This window comes from Centroberyx gerrardi, chromosome 17, assembly GCF_048128805.1.
Source record: "Centroberyx gerrardi isolate f3 chromosome 17, fCenGer3.hap1.cur.20231027, whole genome shotgun sequence".
Lineage (NCBI taxonomy): Eukaryota > Metazoa > Chordata > Actinopteri > Beryciformes > Berycidae > Centroberyx > Centroberyx gerrardi.
The window spans coordinates 24195291-24215815 of record NC_136013.1 but is presented as its reverse complement, the minus strand read 5'-3'; the positions used below and the strand labels follow the sequence as shown (position 1 = coordinate 24215815).

The 20525-nt window shown below is 43.0% G+C and overlaps 1 protein-coding gene across 2 annotated transcripts in view; it reads left to right on the top strand.

Annotated features, from left to right (window-relative positions):
- Positions 1 to 13314: 13314 nt before the first annotated feature.
- gabrb1 (gamma-aminobutyric acid type A receptor subunit beta1) overlaps positions 13315 to 20525 on the top strand; it is a 61131-nt gene continuing 53920 nt past the window's right edge. Inside the window, exons 1-3 of one of the 2 annotated variants that reach the window (XM_071927378.1) lie at positions 13315 to 13394; positions 13478 to 13569; positions 13695 to 13762. In XM_071927378.1, the coding sequence (XP_071783479.1) occupies positions 13315 to 13394; positions 13478 to 13569; positions 13695 to 13762 (240 nt within the window). The remainder of the gene's footprint in view (positions 13395 to 13477; positions 13570 to 13694; positions 13763 to 20525) is intronic. The other variant, XM_071927379.1, reaches the window with a different exon arrangement.

Below are 20525 nucleotides of genomic sequence, written 5' to 3'. Positions count from 1 at the left end.
GATGGAGTGGTTCTCCCAGTGGGAAGCTCCAATAAATTACAGATGTGAAGCGATGGGCTTGCACCTGGGGAGACTGTTAAGAGAGAGTGGAGTCGCTGCAGTGTGAAGGTTACATTTGATTAGTTGGATGACCTTAAAGCAATATCTCACACTTTGGGACATTTTCATTTTGCAGCATGCTCACCTCAACATGACTCCATGAACAGTCAACATCTGAGATTAAAGGAAAAATCCACCCTAAAAAATGTGTGCTGTTAAAAACAACTATTGGCGATGTACCCTGCATTTCTGGGCCTATTTTGTTGTTTGGTGGTGTATTTTTCTTATTCCAGTGTTTAACTGGCCAAATGTAAACAATGTGACATCACACTGAGGGAGAAATCCAATAATGTGTCACTAAAAAGTCTAGTGAGATACTCATAATTGTGTATAAATAATATTCAGTGTCTGGGCTAGGGTTAATGTTAGAATTAGGATCAGGTTAGGGTTGGATTCAGGTTTACAGATGGGGTCAGGGTTAGGCTTGGGTTTAGGGTTAGGCTAAGTTCAGGAGAAGAGTTCAGGAGGAGTTACATAGTCTGTGGAGATGCACTAAATAGGCAAGTGACATTTTGTTGAACATCTACTTTTTGCCAACTGATGGTGGAGTATCAACATTGGCCTATCCAAATAAAGTGTTACCGTTTTTCCAACTTCAACTTGAAAAGCAAACAAGTAAAACCACATTTGTGACTTTACTCCAGTCACGTACAACTCACAGCTACAGTAAATAGAACAAATTCATTCTCTGGAGGTTGTCGAAAGGCATTTTGGAAACACAGGAAATCACTAACTTGAAGTAGAAGCAGACAAGGCAGGTTGAGGGTGCAATTATTATTAGCAGTTATTACACTTCATCACAAAATAGCTCCTGGAATTACAGATTGATATGTAACAGTGTAAGAGTAGAGGGGGGATTTTTCCTTTGAAAAGTTGGGACGGCCTGCCCTACAGACAGTTTTTATGGGTCAGAAGGATATGCAGAGCACTGGACGAAGTCAATTCTGTCCTTGCTGAAGCTCACCCAACAAGGACATGAAACAAAAAAGATTATTGTGTTATGTTTTACACCACCTATACCCCCAACATTCAACACATAAAGGAGATAATCAAGAAGCATTGGCATGTTCTAAATACTGACCCAGTAGGGGCCTAACTTTTCAGAAACCCTCCTCTCTTTACCCACTCTAGGTCATGCAATCTCAAAGACATGCTGGTGATACTCGAGGACCTCCGAAACCCCCCCGACTGGATGATGCCAGAGGCTTTTTTCCATGTCGCAACTGCATGGAAAACCAACAAGTTTGTCCGGTCTGCGCCTAAGAAAGGGTATACCATCAACAAGTCAGTGAACATCGTAGTGCTATCCACAGGAATGATCTTAAGTCTCCTACTGCTGAACTGAACATTTCTCCACTGCACATCATGAAGTCAGTGAGTCGAAAGTCATCGGAATTGACCGCATCTTGTCCAGCCTCGGGCGATGAGAAAGAACACCTACTCCGGTGTGAAACACACTGGATTTTCTACATGTACACCTTGAATCCCCATGGATTGAAGAGATTGACCTCACCTGCTTCTTGGAACTTCTATCTTGTATTTTGGTCTCTACCCCATATATTTACTTCATTGTTGTATATCCCTTTACGAGATTGTTGTCATTTTTAGGTAACGGGAGGTTATTTATGACTGAGTTTCTACAACTGATGAGTAATTGTATTATATTTAACCAATTTCATGTCTGTACTCTTAGATGTACTGATGTCCATTTACTCTGTTATTGATAGTCCATTGTAGGTATGCCATTTGATTTTTGTCACATCATCCATTGGACACACTTGTCTATCACAGTCTTGTGGTGATCATTGGCTGTTAGCAACCCATGTGATTCTCTTGGTCTCTATATCATTCTGTGAGTATTTTTTTAACCAACCTTTTGTGCTGATGGTGGGGTAACTCGTAAAGGTTTCGCAGTACTTAAGCACTGTCTAATATCCATCCAGTGACAAAGGTGCCGATCCACTCTCCTTAAGATTTGAATGTAAAAACCCAGCTGTCTTATCAGCCTGAATCACAAAGTGGGGCTGCAACAGAGAAGACCATCCCTCCCCACTAACGGGACGCTATAGATTCATTGTGTTTGCCCACATTAAACTCTGAACACTTTTCCGCCCACAGGAACTGGAAGTGACGAATTGAAACTTAAGAGTGAAATCCAAACTGTCTCCTAAACAGCAGTGAGTGAGCGCTCCATCCAGAGAAAGCCGGACTCACCAGTGTTAGATCTGTTGCCTCTCTCGTCCCTTTGGTATCCTTTGGCATAAAGCATAAAGCATCACAGACCGTCCGGGTTGGTAAACATGAGCGTGCTGTGTGCAGTTTACTGACGTCACACTACAGGATTTCTGGATACTGAAGTTCAAACAGTTTTCAAAGAGTTACCTCAGTTACCTTAATAAGAGCCAGGGAGAAAAGGAGGAACTTCATGAGCCACAGATTAGGATATTACATAGGCCTGCAGTATTTTATCCCGTCATGTACATCATTTACCACTAGATGACAGTACATTTTGATATTTCACGTTATAGCTGTAGAAAAGGCAGCAACTATCTCTATTTTCTGCAGCACAGGTCCCTCGCTTTACCCATTCAGCATCTTAATACTGTCTTGTGTAGCACACTGACTGACTGTTAATTCAATTCAATTGTTCAACAATGTGTGGAATGTAACTATCATGAACACCTCTTGTGTTTCTCCTTTCTTTTTCAACTGAAGCTGAAAGTGGGAGGTTGGGGGCACTCCATCTACAAATGTATACATTTTAGTGTTAGTTACAATGGTGGAACAAAATCAAGTTTGCAGGGAGAGAGACCACATGGATTCAAAGCCATGCTGTTAGGTATTTGGTATGCTATAGACTTAGACACCAGCAACAGCCCTATCTCAAAGTTTCTAATGTTGAATAACAGATTTATTTAACTGATGTTTTTTCATGTTGTCAGTGTATTTCACAGGAACAGGGCATGCCCAAGGCTGGTTGTTTAAAGACATAGACAGGAGCAAATCTTTGAAAAAGTTCACACACGGTAGTTTCTTCAAGGATCTGAGGAAAAGACATTGCCAAAACTTGAATAAGAAACACTGTAGCACAGTGGTATTCCTTCACATTAAAAAATCAATGAAAGTTAGCAAAAATAATGGTGTACTCAGCTGATTCAAACATCAAACGAAACTACAAACATGCAACATGAAATGATTTATAGGAAGTTCAAACTAGGAGGCAGGTGTGTGTGTGTGTGTGTGTGTGTGTGTGTGCTCGACAACTAAAACTATTACTATTATTAAAGCTACTACCAGTAGATTTGACACTCGACCTTGGTGACCCCTTGTGTTCCTTAGTGTTAGTGCTTTACATCACCATTTGTCACTTATTCTCCCCCTTGTAAGACTGCCAATGCAAGACCAAATGTAAGACCAATATGTACACAGAACAGGTGACTTGAAATTGTCATAATGCAAACTGAACAATGCAACTGGACCTTATGCACCTGAAACCCTACGATTTTATTTCCAGATATAAAATAAGAAACCTGCACACTAACGAACACCAGACATCAAATAGGATATGAATTGTTGAGTCACAAAAATTTGGAAATGAATTCGGCAGTATAAATGCTGCTGATTGGTCTCTGAACAATTTGAAAGGTATTTCAAAGCAATTTGACAACTCTCCACAGCTAAGCAAACAAGATGTGTCCTGCCACTTATGTGCTTGAGTATTTAAGGGCTCATCAAAGTAGACGGTGTTACTGGGGCGCATTGGAGGGAGCCAAGAAATTGTTTAAAAATCATTTTAACAGACACCCAGTGCATCCAGTGTTTATATATGAATAGGGCCAGGATCATTTGAACAATGATGTGTAGAGCCAGATCACACAGCTGACATACCTTCATGTTACTTCACGTAACATGTTACTCCAGCCCATATCCCTCCATGTTACACAAACCCACATCCCACCAGGTTACTCTAGCCCACATCCCTCCCTGTTACTACTAGCTGGTGTAACATGTTACTCCAGCTCACATCCCTCCGTGCTATTCCAGGTAACATGATACTCCAGCTCACATCCCTCCCTATTACTGCAGGTAACATGTTACTCCAGCTCACATCCCTCCATGTTATTCCAGGTAACATGTTACTCCAGCTCACATCCCTCCATGTTATTCCAGGAAACATGTTACTCCAGCTCACATCCCTCCGTGTTATTCCAGGTAACATGTTACTCCAGCTCACACCCCTCCCTATTACTGCAGGTAACATGTTACTCCAGCTCACATCCCTCCCTATTACTGCAGGTAACATGTTACTCCAGGTCACATCCCTCCGTGTTATTCCAGGTAACATGTTACTCCAGCTCACATCCCTCCGTGCTATTCCAGGTAACATGTTACTCCAGCTCACATCCCTCCCTATTACTGCAGGTAACATGTTACTCCAGCTCACATCCCTCCATGTTATTCCAGGAAACATGTTACTCCAGCTCACATCCCTCCCTGTTACTGCAGGTAACATGTTACTCCAGCTCACATCCCTCCATGTTATTCCAGGTAACATGTTAATCCAGCTCACATCCCTCCCTATTACTGCATGTAACATGTTACTCGAGCACACATCCCTCCCTATTACTGCAGGTAACATGTTACTCCAGCTCACATCCCTCTGTGTTATTCCAGGTAACATGTTACTCCAGCTCACATCCCTCCGTGTTATTCCAGGTAACATGTTACTCCAGCTCACATCCCTCCGTGTTATTCCAGGTAACATGTTACTCCAGCTCACATCCCTCCCTATTACTGCAGGTAACATGTTACTCCAGCTCACATCCCTCCGTGTTATTCCAGGTAACATGTTACTCCAGCTCACATCCCTCCGTGTTATTCCAGGTAACATGTTACTCCAGCTCACATCCCTCCCTATTACTGCAGGTAACATGTTACTCCAGCTCACATCCCTCCGTGTTATTCCAGGTAACATGTTACTCCAGCTCACATCCCTCCCTATTACTGCAGGTAACATGTTACTCCAGCTCACATCCCTCCGTGTTATTCCAGGTAACATGTTACTCCAGCTCACATCCCTCCGTGTTATTCCAGGTAACATGTTACTCCAGCTCACATCCCTCCGTGTTATTCCAGGTAACATGTTACTCCAGCTCACATCCCTCCCTATTACTGCAGGTAACATGTTACTCCAGCTCACATCCCTCCGTGTTATTCCAGGTAACATGTTACTCCAGCTCACATCCCTCCGTGTTATTCCAGGTAACATGTTACTCCAGCTCACATCCCTCCCTATTACTGCAGGTAACATGTTACTCCAGGTCACATCCCTCCGTGTTATTCCAGGTAACATGTTACTCCAGCTCACATCCCTCCCTATTACTGCAGGTAACATGTTACTCCAGGTCACATCCCTCCGTGTTATTCCAGGTAACATGTTACTCCAGCTCACATCCCTCCGTGTTATTCCAGGTAACATGTTACTCGAGCTCACATCCCTCCCTATTACTGCAGGTAACATGTTACTCCAGCTCACATCCCTCCGTGTTATTCCAGGTAACATGTTACTCCAGCTCACATCCCTCCCTATTACTGCAGGTAACATGTTACTCCAGCTCACATCCCTCCGTGTTATTCCAGGTAACATGTTACTCCAGCTCACATCCCTCCCTATTACTGCAGGTAACATGTTACTCCAGCTCACATCCCTCCGTGTTATTCCAGGTAACATGTTACTCTAGCTCACATCCCTCCGTGTTATTCCAGGTAACATGTTATTCCAGGTAACATGTTACTCCAGCTCACATCCCTCCCTATTACTGCAGGTAACATGTTACTCCAGCTCACATCCCTCCGTGTTATTCCAGGTAACATGTTACTCCAGCTCACATCCCTCCCTATTACTGCAGGTAACATGTTACTCCAGCTCACATCCCTCCGTGTTATTCCAGGTAACATGTTACTCCAGCTCACATTCCTCGGTGTTATTCCAGGTAACATGTTACTCCAGCTCACATCCCTCCCTATTACTGCAGGTAACATGTTACTCCAGCTCACATCCCTCCGTGTTATTCCAGGTAACATGTTACTCCAGCTCACATCCCTCCCTATTACTGCAGGTAACATGTTACTCCAGCTCACATCCCTCCGTGTTATTCCAGGTAACATGTTACTCCAGCTCACATCCCTCCGTGTTATTCCAGGTAACATGTTACTCCAGCTCACATCCCTCCGTGTTATTCCAGGTAACATGTTACTCCAGCTCACATCCCTCCCTATTACTGCAGGTAACATGTTACTCCAGGTCACATCCCTCCGTGTTATTCCAGGTAACATGTTACTCCAGCTCACATCCCTCCGTGTTATTCCAGGTAACATGTTACTCCAGCTCACATCCCTCCCTATTACTGCAGGTAACATGTTACTCCAGGTCACATCCCTCCGTGTTATTCCAGGTAACATGTTACTCCAGCTCACATTCCTCGGTGTTATTCCAGGTAACATGTTACTCCAGCTCACATCCCTCCCTATTACTGCAGGTAACATGTTACTCCAGCTCACATCCCTCCGTGTTATTCCAGGTAACATGTTACTCCAGCTCACATCCCTCCGTGTTATTCCAGGTAACATGTTACTCCAGCTCACATCCCTCTGTGTTACTCCAGGTAACATGTTACTCCAGCTCAATCTCAGGCCTCCATCTCCTAATGACAGTGCCATTTGGGAGTGGGTTGTCGGTGAGTTGAGTAGAAAGCAGACATTAAACTTATTTTTGATATACTTATTTTTGATATAAAACTCACTTCACTGATTTCTTATAGGCAAAACTGCAGAATAGCCTAAATTATTTCAGAGGTTGTAACTGTATCTTATTATGTTTTTATCCAATTAATGTCCTAAGGACAAATTCAATTTTCATGTGCAGGAACAAAAACAAAACTGAACTAAAGGTGCAAGGTGTTAATAAACATGACATGAACTGTTGAGTCACAAAAACTTGGAAATGATTTGGGCAATGTAAAAATGCTGTTGACTGTTGTCTGAACAATTTGACCTAACAGGGTTAAATGTTACAAGTGCAAAGTCTGTATAACATATATAAATATAGAAGTTGTCTTGCTAATCGCCCGAGTACAACTGATAATATAGCAGTAACATAGCATTTGATTTGTATAATACTGTCTATCTGTGTCAGTCGGTGCTGAGAGGAATAAAGCATAATGGCAAAATATAACACTGATGACTGAATGATTAAATTATGTTAGCCTTTTCAACAATGGGCACATCAGTTGTCAGTTGTGTTACACTTGTCACATTGTGGGGACCTAGCAGAGCAAATAATGCACATAATCATAATTACACTCAGCAGCAGCAGAGCCCTGCCACAGTGGAAAATATACAGTATAACCTCATTCACAAAAAAAGGAAAGACACATTAAACATGCTCTTCTTTATCCAATCACTCACTTATCAAACTGCACACACACTAAATGGCCTTCCTAAAAACCCATGGGGTATTCATAATGGGTTATTTACTCAAAAGGCCTTGTAAATGTCTACAGATATTGTAACACCTAAAGGGTGACACAGTTGCTTTTTAATAGCTCTCAATACTTTGATCATTCTCTACATTGCAATCAAAAACATATGGCAGAATGCACTAAAAAAATTGTAGGACAGTCCAGAGTCATGTATTCACTGTCCCCTGTGAAATAACTTAAAAGCAGTATGACATGTAATGGGATTATAGTAATCTGATAACAAAAATAGTAATTGTAACCCATTACAGCTGCTGTAAAAAAGCACAATACTTAGTTTACAGATACTTTTGAAAAAATTTGATTGCTTGTTCTTTTTTTTGAGATTATACACATTAATGTGCATACATATTGAAATATGAGTTGATACTGGCTGCAGATGACATTACGACTCTGCACCCTACAGACAAACTGTACATATTTCTGTATATCTCCGCACATGGGCCTGGACATATTTCTAGAACATTTCTGCACATATCTTACTTCCATCTACAGTGTAAACCTGATACTGTGACTAGCTAATGGTGCATATTTGCTCACTGGGTAATGAGCTAATTTACATGTGCATCATGTGCATTACAGCTAGCATCATTAGCTAGTACATGTACATATGTTACTAGCTACCTAGTAACATATGTACATTCCTGTACATATGTTACTTCCACCGGTAGTTTATCTTATCTCATCTTATCTTATCTTATCTTATCTTATCTGCCAGTTAACAGACTACTCTGCAAGAACTGCATAGATATGGAAGAAATTAGGCAGGCGCTAAAATTTGGGGACAGCAAATTGGCTGAGAGGTACTGAGGCTAACCAATAACCAGAGGATTTGTTGGTTTAATCTCTGTCTCCAAACGCAGGGAGTTTTACCTTCAGCTATCACTTTACCTATTTTTAGAAAGGTTGTGTTTATGGCATTTCTGCTTTAGGGGATAGGTTGCAGTGGGGAGAGGCAGCAAGGCTGACACGTGATAAAGGTCTCGGGCCAGATTTGAACCCAGGACATTGAGGTTACATGGTATGCACACCAGCCAACTGAGCCTCCAGGACGCCCAGGCTCCCTACCTTCTGACCTCATGTAACAGTTTGCAATGGACTTAAATGTCAAAATAGCATCAGTCACTGTTTTTGGGTTGATTTTAGTACCATGGCGGTGGTGGTCTGGTGTAGAAAGGAGAGCACAGGGGTAGATAAGCAGGAATGGGAGATGGGGAAGGAAGACGGAAAAGATGCAAGGTAGAGGAAGAAGGAAGAGGCGGAACCCTGCCTTCAAGTGCTGTCAGAAATATCATAACGACGAGTTGACCGCACATGAACGACCCAACAAAGCGGTAAACATACCACTGGTAACATCACAATTTTCTATAAGACCCAAGTTAGGGGGTGGAGAGCATGTAAGCCATGTTGTTGCTTGGTATCCTCTCTAAATAATTAGTTCTGTATCCTTCTATTTTCACTCTTTGTTTAACTTTTAGTTCTATGTACACTACCAATCAAAAGTTTGGACACACCACATTTTTCTTTATTTTTACTATTTTCCACATTTTAGAATAATAGTAAAGACATCAAAACTATGACATAACACAAATGGAATTATACAGTGACCAAAAAAGTGTTAAACAAATCAAAACTATCTTATATTTTAGATTCTTTAAAATAGCCGCCCTTTGCCTTGATGGGAAGGCAAAGGCTTTGGAAAGAAATTCATACATAGGATCAACTTCACTATTTATAATTATCTAAGAAACGAATTTCAAGCATTTACGGATAAGCCTTTAGGTCAAAATGTCTTTAAGAGAATGAAAAACATAGTATATTCAATCAGGTGTATCCAAACTTTTGACTGGTAGTGTATATTTGTTTTAAATAAACAAATATACACCTGTTTTCATAAATGCATGTCAAGTCATATTTATGACTTCCAATCCCGGATCTTACGAGGAGCACTTGAAGGCAGCATCGGCGTGGTTGCGGGCAGAGGGAGGAGCAGAAGGAGGAAAGGGATCGGGAGGGTGAGGAGGGCAGATGGAGGAAAAACAGGAGGACAGAAGGAGGAATAGAAGGAGGGCAGAGGGGAGGGATAGGACTGGAGAAGTGGCAGCTGGTGTTATTTGGTCATGCGGGTGACACCTCTGGGTGCCCGGGGGGTGAGATGGAGGGGAGAGGTAGAGGGAGTGGGGGAAGGGAGAGGAGGGAAGACATATTATACTATAAAATAGGGGAGAGCAGGGCATTTTGTCACACTTTTTACTCATTGGTGTATTTCTCAGCAGTGCCTTACTACTGAGATATGATATATATTTTTCTAGCTAGATTAAGATCTTCTCTAAAAAAAATTTTTACATTTTGAATAATTTACGGGAAGAAAAGGTTATTACTGATGAACTTGTGACAACTTACCCCATGTCAGGGCAACCCACACATGACAGGGCATGTTGTCACATAGACAAGTTTTTATGTGTCACAATGTATAATTATTTTCATTCCTTTATAAGAAAATAAAAAATGAGAAGAAAAACACTAAGATTTTCATTATTTACTTTCAGGTATACAAATTGCTTTTATGTTAGAGTGTTTTGACTCAGACTGTTGTATTCAAGATAGGTAACCTCTTATTAAGAATGTAAACATTTTTGTAATTGGACTTTTGGCTCTAAAATATTTCGTTTCAGAAATAAAGCCACTAAGACAACTTACCCATGTGACAACTTGCCCTGCTCTCCCCTACTATACGCAACACAAACCAGAAAATCAACACTTAACACGGTAATGTCATCAAAATGTACAGCCGAAAGGGGTTTTATTGACATTGATTGGCATAAAAAGAAGAATAGTGAAATACATAATGAGGGGATAAAAATAGGAAACACTCGATAGCAAATGAGCAAATGTGTGTACAAAAATCCAGTTTCTCAGCTACTGTCAGTGTATCCTGGGTATCATATTTAGGTTATTGTGAATGAGAAATGATGCTTGCACTTGATATTAAGTGGATATAGGTTTTCATATGAATGCATTCAATAGCTTTGGGAACATCTTCATTTGGGTTTCTACATCCAAATAATCTTTATTTTTATGGTAACCTGAACTCGTGGGTGTTAATTGTTACAGGCAACTTTTCAATCTTATCCAATTCATTCTCAATGGAGCTGTACATCAGTGTAATGTCGCAGATGGAGGCGTGGGGCAAACTCTTGTATCTGGTTTCTGCCTACAGGGTACTGAAGGTTCACTTATACTAATTTAACTGTTCCAGGACAACAGAAAATGAAAAACTTCCACTGCAAGCTTTTCAGCTCAAATGAAAAAGAAATCTTCTGTTTTGTTTAGTGTATGAAAGGACATTCATTCATTTTCTCTACCCACTTATTCCTACTCCGAGTCACTTCATACCTATGAGTAACTTAGAGTCTCCAATCCACCTGTCGAACCCCCAACCATCTGGCTGTGAGGCCGCAGTGCTAAACACTGAGACACTGTGATGCCCCAAATGTTAGAGTGAATTTAAACTTGACATTGGTTAGGTTAAAAGCCAGCAGTGACTTTTCATATTAATAAATGTTTGTTCTGCTACTCTCTATCACCGATTTATACATCACAATAAACAGAAACAGAAGAAGAACTGGGTAGTTAGCATGAACAGTGATAGCCACCATCGCTGAACAGACAAAGAAAAGAGAAACTCAAACTGCATCAACAGGAAAATCCAAAGTAAAAGACGTCACAGTACTGGACACACTGTTGATTGACAGGTGATCTCTGGGACGTGCAGTGCAGAAACACCACAGCAATGAGCGCTGAGCACCAAAGATGGAGGCAAAATAAAATGAACACCGCAGTATATTTGTATGTTTGTGTAACGGTACATGATCGAATTAAATAAATCAAATCAAATCAAATCGAAACTTCCCAACATTCATGTTGCCCCCACCCAGCCTTCCAGGGAAATGACTACAGTCCATTGATATTCATGAATGAGGATTTTACCAGAAATGCTCTGAGTTGATTAAATGAATGGGCTTATTAATGGGGTTTTAATGGGGTTTTCATTTTACAAAGCAGACCTGAGACCTCAAACCAAAGTGTTAGAGTGCTAAACAAAACCTATCACACTATTAGCACTATTTTCTTCATTTAGCAGCATGGACAGTGCCTAAACTCTCTCAGTGAGTGCTACCTATACTTTCAGCTGCTCAGACAGCTTCCAAACAGGAAGAACTGCTGCCTTGTGGGAAACTGCTGCCATCAGAGCTGCTTTATTTCAGCACCATGAGCATCCTAACTGCTAACCAGGCTGCTGCTCACTTGGTCATTTGTATTGAGCTGAGCTTAGACTGGCAAAACAACAAAGACTGTAGCACCAAACTTGAGGCAACGCTTAAAGAAAATACCTGTTTTCACTCCATATAGTGAATAGATTCCAGCTGATCCAGTGGCTTTCTAACCGCCAGAGGACATTAATCTTTTAACAGTCTTGCCCTCTCATACATCTACAGCCTCTTTTACTGCCTTGCCGTTTATTTTCCCTTAGAGACAATCTGAAAATTCAACCAGGAGACGAATTGGACAGGTGAAAAGTGTTTTTCCACCCACTGACTCAACAATGCTGCCATTTGACACACACACACACACACACACACACATACACACACTGAAGTTTGTTCAACATTTGAACTGAACTGGATTCAGTATGTTCTGGCTACTTCATCTAGTTAAATCACCACCTCAAATGGCCACTGCTTGTAATTGGCCTGGTATTTGGTGCATCAGAGCAACTGAATTCAATTTGTTAAAATTTGTATAATTAGTGAAAATTCTGCCAATATTATCAGTTAATTGCAGATTCCCTGTTCCTTTCTGCAGGAATCATTTCAGCTCCCATCTTCTCTTTCATTAATTATTCGTGCGTTGCGTTTTTAATGCGTTTTTTTTTTTTTTAAACAATTAAGCTGCCGTGCAGCCCCCGCGATGCGTGCCGAACGGGATCCGCTGGCCCGGCAGAGCCCAGAAAATGCGCAGCTCCTCGGACGTGCTTGTGTTGCGCGATGCCCCTCTTCTCCCAGCACACTGCTGCTGCTAAAGGTGATCGTGGGGGAAGAGAGAGAGAGAGAGAGAAAGAGAGACAGAGCGAGAGAGAGAGAGAGTGAGAGTGAGAGAGAGAGAGAGAGAGAGAGAGCGAGAGAGCGAGAGAGAGCGAGAGCGAGCCGCACTCCCATGCTTCATTTTCTCAACGTCTCCCGAGTCGAGCAGGAACACACGGGGAAGGACCGCGAGCCTTGACGCAAATGTGCTCCGGACACTGCTGTGTCTGCTGAAACTGCTGCTGGAAGAAGCCTGAAGGAGGAGGAGGAGGAGGCGGAGGAGGAGGAGGGGTGGATCTACGGAGCATATTGATATTGATAGGGGTTTGGGCGACTGCATGCATCCACGCCGCCTCCTGCGCCAACCTCGACTTTCCAGGTGAAGCGCCTACACCTTGGCTGTTTTTTCCCCGAATCCAACTCACTCGATTACATTCGAATCCAAATTCGCTTCATTCCCCCCCCCCCCCCCCTGCCACGACGCTTTGATGTGGGTAAAACGACGCGCATGCGTTGGTCTTGGAATAATTGGGCAGACTAAGTTGCATCCCTGAGATCGTGTGTCAAAGTCATCGGCTGGATCCGGGTGAGTGATGTGGACTACTCTGGACCGCGGACGCTGGGAGGTTTGCTGTCTGTCCCTGGTGGTGGCCATGGTCTGCGGGGCGCAAAGGTGAGATCCCATCATAACACTGTGCCTTATTTCAACCAGGCCCGTACGTCCTTAGTCTGAATCTATACATGTTCTGTCCTCAGCGCCAACGAGCCTAGCAACATGTCCTATGTGAAAGCCACCGTGGACAAGCTGCTAAAGGGCTATGATATTCGTCTGCGGCCTGATTTCGGAGGTAAACACGTTTTGGGAGCGAAGCCAAAACACTGTCGGCTGTGTTCATGCCTAACACCTAATGCTTTATATACTGTTAGCCGGCTGCTGAAATGCTTAGTAACGCTCTCATGTTGGATTTCCAAGGTGCCCCCGTGGACGTCGGCATGAGCATAGACATCGCCAGTATTGACATGGTGTCTGAAGTCAACATGGTAAGTTTAATACCTTGCACATTCTCTGGTGTGTCACTGTCACATATACAGCAGCCTGGGATACAGTACGGTACAGCGGACTGGCACAAGTAGTGGGAAAAAAAACAACAAACACGTGACATGTGAGTTGTGCGGGCTAGTTTTCCCCCCTTTTCCCCCTCTCATCCCCCTCTCACCACACTCTCCATCAGATGTGGAGATGCTAGAAATCCATTCCAGTCCGTTTCGCCCCCTCCCCCCCCCCCCTCCTCCCCCTCTCCTCTCCCCCTCTCCCTTTTGCTTGGTGCAGCGCTGCTCCTGAAGGAAACTAAAAAGATTCACCCCCCTCCCTCCCTCCTCCTCCCACCCTCCTCCTTCTCCTTTCAGCACCATGGAGAGATCCGCAATGTGTCAAAGCCAATCCGTATGCATCAACTACTTCCCCACGGTGTCACAACCGGTAGAGGCTGAGAATTAACGAGAGAGAGGGGGGGTGGGGGGGACATAGAGGATGACAGAGAGAGAGGGAGAGGGAGAGAGAAAGAGAGGATGTTTTACCACTGTTTAGTTATTCCGTACACGCGTCCGCAGCCCCAGAATGGCGTGGAGAACTCGGTGTCGGAGAAAAGCCTCAGCCTACAGTATCTGAGGATGGAGAGGGGTGGGGGGGGGCAGATAGAGGGAAAAGGCTGGAAAAGACAGGGGCCGCTTGTGTGCATGTTTCGGCCGTTTCTTTTTTTTTTTTTTGGCCCCGGCGCAGTAATTACATAACGTTGTCAGTGACTCAACGAGGAGGGAAGGAGGCCCAGAAAAAAAGCCCAGCAGTGGTGGCAGGAATATGATTTGACCACTTAGTGCAGCGTTATCAATGCAGCCGCTGTCAAGGTGCCGAGGGGGGCTACATCGTGAATCAGCGTCGGTCCCTCCGAGCTTGTCGTAACAGCAGAACTAGGCCTGTGTGAGGTCAGCGTGCATGTGTGTGTGGGCTGCACGTGCAAAGAAAAGTGTGTGTGTGAGAGAGAGAGAGAGAGAGAGAGAGAGAGAAACAGAACACACGTTATTGACACATATTTATTGCTTGGCTGCAGGTTTCCACATAATGTCTATTCTGATGCAATTTTATAGAGTTTAGATACTGGGGAACTTAGAAGACGCTTACTAGTCTATAGCATACCTGAATTCCCAGCCTATCTAGTACCGGTTGGTCATCTATTTATCATAAGGGCCAAAAACTTGTGTGTTGTGAGATGCCCTTCTGCACACCACTGTTGTACAGAGCTGTTATTTGAGCGTTTGTGAGCCTTTCCGTTAGCTTCACCCAGTCTGCTCATTCTCCTCTGACCTCTCTCATTGACAAACTGTTTTCGGCCACAGAACTGCCGCTCATTGGATTTTTTTGTTTATCGCACCATTCTCTGTAAACTCTAGAGACTGTGGTGCGTGAAATTCCCAAGAACCACCATGTCTGGCACCTACAGTCATACCATGGTCAAAGTTGCTTAGATCACGCATCTTGCCCATTCTAATGTTTGGTCGAACAATAAACTAAGCCACTTCACCAGGTCTGCTTGCTTTATATATTGAGTTGCTGCCACATGATTCGCTGTGTGGAGGAGCAGGCTATTTGTGTTAACGAGCAGTTGTACCTAATAAAGTGGCCGGTGAGTGTACAACCTAGTGGGCCCCAAAATTGGGATCCAGGGACCTCCAGGAATCCTTGGGTGGGTTCTAGTGGTCCTTGAGGTGAGTTCAGTGGTCCTTGAGGGAGTTGTAGTTGTGCTTGAGTTGGTTCCAGGGGTCCTTGAGGAGGTTACAGGAATTCTTGAGGGAGTTCCAGGGGTCCTTGAGGAGGTTACAGGAATCCATGAGGTGGTACCAGGGTCCTTGATGGACTTTCAGGAATCCTCAAGGGAGCTCTTGTAGTCCTTGAGGTGGTTCCAGGAGTCCTTGAGTGGGTTCCAGCAATTCTTGAGGGAGTTCTAGTAGTCCTTGAGGTGGTTCCAAGAGTCCTTGAGGGGGTTCCAGGGGTCCTTGACGAAGTTCTAGTAGTCATGTTTGAGGTGGCCACAGGGGTACTTGAGGGAGTTCCAGGGGTCCTTGAAGGACTTTCAGGAATCCTAGAGGGAGTTCTAGGAGTCCTTGAGGTGGTTCCAGGGGTCCTTGAGTGAGTTCTAGGAGTCCTTGAGTGGGTTCCAGGAATTCTTGGTTCCAGTGGTGCTTGAGGGGGTTTTAGGAATTCTTGACTGGGTTCCAGGAATTCTTGAGGGAGTTCTATTAGTCTTTGAGGGGATTTCAGGAGTCCTTGAGGTGGTTCTAGGTGTCCTTAAGGGGGTCTCAGGAATCCTTGAGGGAATTCTACTCGTCCTTTAGGTGATTCCTTGAAGGGGTTCCAGGGGGTCCCCAGCATATGAGGAATAGTTTAATTTCATTCACTAGAGGTTCTCACAATGAGAGAATGTGTAAGGATGACTATTTCACTCTTCAGTGGTTTCACTCTTCACCATTGTAGACACTTATGCAGTGCTATACTTTAATATTAATAACAACTTTATATTATATAGCACTTTTCAAAACAGATGTTATAAGGCGCTTAACAAACTCCCAGTGGTTTGCATGGTGTGTTCTTACTATACACATTCAGGGTAGAATAGTGCACACACACGTACACATGTACACATGCACGTGCACACCTACACACACATACAAACACACACACACACAGACACACACAGTGACAACTTGTGCCATTCAGCATGCAGAATGGCCATACTGGAGTTGAGTCACTGAACGTTAACGTGTGCTGGAGTTTCTCACGTTTCTCTGACAAGTGGAGGAAGTCAAAGTGTGCTCTGTGTGCGTGTATGTGTGTGTGTTTTTGTGTGTTTCAGAGGCCAGGCCAGCTATGTGCATTGAGGCCAGTATGATAGTCAGTCGTTCTTCACTTTAGCTGGGCAGCAAACCAGCTTCCCTGTGGCAGGACTTGGCAGAACGATGGATGTGACACTGTTTAACATTAAGCGTCACATTCTTTACACAGGGCCAGCGAGTTTCAACTAGGATTTGACCGATATAGGTTTTTGAAGGCCTCTACTGGTACCAATACCATGATAGCGAATATTTAGTTCTTTAAATTTGACCATTTTCATGCCAAAAAATGACAAGAATTCAGTGTTCCACCCAGAATTTCATTCTTGTCAGGGTGGAAAAGACTCCGAAACAGCATTTTATTGACACCATGGGACACTAAAACTCTCCATTGAAAGGCAATAATAAACCACTAATGAAATTCTTTTAGGTGGGTTAGCAGCTCCTTGAGACAGGGTGAGGCAGGCTTCATGAAGCTGTTGAGATAAATCCTCCCACACCACACTGGAATGATTTCCCTGGTCCGCCATCTGATCTAAAAATAATAATTAAAACATATTCACTAGCTGTGGTCAGGGAGGATATCATAGGACGACACTGATGGGCCGATATCCAATTTTTAATAAACGGCCAATATATGGTCTAACCCTAGTTTGAACCACAAAACACAAAAATAAATACTAAAAGTTCAAAGGATGTCCTGAAAAGTACACCAAGGTTAAAATTTGACCTAGGGCAGGTATGTAGTATAAAATGAATGCTTTCACTAAACACTTGTTCATTTTTATAATACTTTATGTCTTGGATATGCAACTGATAGTGATGTGATGTAGTGAAATGCCCTCCCCTTCCCTCTCCACATAATACCAAAATTCCACCACCAAAAAAGCCACTAGAGCATTGCCTTCTCTATTATTATCCAAAATGTTTTCTTGAAGCGACTTAATAGTTTAAAGCTGCACTAGAAAGGATTTTAATGTAAAAATCCATCTAATCAGTCTTATCACAAAGTGGGATGGAGTGTCCAACCCATAACTGAGACAGTGTCGATTCACCCTACTTGTCCAAATTAAATTCTAGGGTCTAGAGGCTGAACCTCTTCACCACCTCCACCCACCCACCCACACATGAAGAAGACATTTAGTTTACTGACGTCACCACACAGGGTTTCAAGGTAATTAGGTCCTTCAAAATTTCAAAAGTTCAAACAGTTATCTTGTGCCACTTGGGGTTCGAAACCACTGAAACGCCCCAAACGTGATGGTTATCAAATCGTCAAATATTGCAGTGCTTTTGCTCAAGTCATATTCTTTTGGACCCCAGGAAGACTAGCAGTCGCCGAGGCATCAGCCAATGGGGATCCTACTAATAATAATAATATCAATGTTAAATAGTTAAAGAAAGCTATAGTCATCAATGTTCAACAGTCAAAGGAATCAAGCTTGACAACAACCTAATTTATGATGAAATAACTGTTATGGTCATCTTAACACTTAAAGGGGCAGTAAGTAACCTATCAGAATAGAATAGAATGGCATAGAATGTATTCTAGGAAATTAGAAGAGAGTGCATTCTAGGGAAGCTGAGTGCAGGGTAGCCCTGACTTTTGAAATGGCAACTTTATTCTTGGTCTGCAAATGGCTTTATTGAATTATAAATTGGAAGTCACAGGCCTGTATCAGGACAAAGCCTTCTACATTATTTACATTCATAGCATTCATACATAAGTCATTTTCACATGAGATACTGAATTTTCCTGAGTAAATATAGACAGCGTTTGCGGAGTTAATGATGTGCTGTCATTGTGAGCCCAGGTTATGAATTGTTTATTAGCTTGGCTTCCAGCTGACAAAAGCTCCTGGGGGAAATGGAAGGAGCCCAGCGCCGATCTGATTGGACTGTGTTATCCATGGCTGCCTGGATGGGCCATTGATTGGGCCTTGGTGCCCTCTCTCTGTTTTCGCATCTTAATGAGGACAAGGATGGGGAGGGCTAGTTATTGCTCTGTTTGATGGAAACTCTTGGCACAAGATGCCGGTGGAGGAAGAGCCAAGCGGAGCCAATAGCCCGAATGGTTCTCAGGATGTATATTAATAAGTAAGACTTTTGTTAAAAAACAGGGTTTTATCTTTTTCACTCAAATTTAAAGCTGCACTAGGCAAGATTTTTGTGTAAATATCCAGCCGTCTTATCGGCCTAAATCACAAAGTGGGGCTGCAACAGAGAAGACAATTCCATCCCCAACTAGTTGAGATGCTTTAGATTCACCCTATTTGTTCAGATTTAGTTCTGGTGTCATGTATCTGGTGTATGCTCACTGGGGGGGAATCGTCATCACACACATAGGAGTGAAATCCAAAACTGTCTCCTAAACAGCAGTGAGCGAGCGCTCCATCCAGAGAAAGCTGGACTCACTAGATCTTTTCCTCTCTCATCCCTTTGGTACAAAGCATCACAGAACCTCCAGGCTGGTAAACATGAGCGTGATGTGTGCAGTTTACTGACGTCACCTTACAGGATTTCTGGATAATGAATTTCAAATTTTTAAAACACCTTGCTGCCATTTGGGATCCCCAACATGCGAAGTTGCTTTAAGTTTTAAGTTTGCTTTAGTTGATTTAATTATTTAATTTGTAACACAAATCACACACTTAAATTGTTGTTTTCACAAGTTCACTGGCTTCTCATTGGCTGAAAAGAGCATAGAAACTGACATTATGACCAAAACTTGTTTCAATGGGCAGCCGTCCTTACATCTTAGCAACAATGAGAACAATGAAGTCTTGTAATGTGAGCAGTCCTTACATTACTTTTGAAATTAATTTGTATCTCTGGCTTAAAGGCACCAGTCATTATCTGTAAAACCTCTGGCCCAAATGCAAGCATAGATTAGCATGTGGGCATGCTGGCTACATGCCATGAGGCACATGAACACAAAAGGCCCAGAAGATTGTCAGTATTGACCTTATTCACACAGAGGCCATTGAACACTGGGAAATGGATGGAAAACATATACCTGGGAAGATTGGCATATATATAAAACTAGCGTTACTTCAACACACAAGTGAGGACTTCAGATTGACCGAACAGTTATCAAATTAGCGAGCAATAAAGTTAGTTAGCTAGTTAGTAAGCTACTATGCATACGTTAGACTTAGCTAGCAATAATGGGCCAAATATATTGAATTGTGAACTTATATCCCTCCTATTTCTAATATGTTTTTCAATTTGTATCTGTGAAATGCTAAATGTTTACAGTGTTTCCCACACATAGACTTTACTTGGGCGGGCCGCTCAGGTATATTAACGGCCGCCAAAGTATATTTGGCGACCCATTTTAGCATTTTTTATTTTTATTTTTTTATCCGTCCGAGAGAACGACGCCATCCGCGATCGATTAACTAGTGGACAATCTCCCCTCACTCTAAGTTACCCCTCCAGGGTTTCCCACACACAGAAAACTTTATATGAAACTACATAATCGTAAAACTGCGTGTAGCGCATTGATTCGCTCAGCCCCTAATTGCTCCACGCGACCTCTCTCTCTCGCTCTCTCTCTTTCTTTCTCTCTCTCTCTCTCTCTCTCGCTCACTCGCTTTCTCACCGGACCCGTCTGTTCGCCTCCCACTGCACACACGTGAGGGATATTTTTTTTCCATGCCAAGAAGACGGCCGACTGAATTCCCGAAAAGAAGAACTACCAGTTAATGTTACTCGGAATACAGCTGAGTTTCCGAGATTAGCACGCTGTATAGCCTAGCTGCTAGTCAGTATCCACTGAGTGGACTGATAACGTTAATATTAACTTTTTAACTCTGACTCTGAATGTTTGCTCCCTCAATGTAAAGATGTAAAGATACAGGTGAGACTGACAGCACAGAGAGATGCAGCAGGGCAGAGGGGCAGAACAGCTGATTTC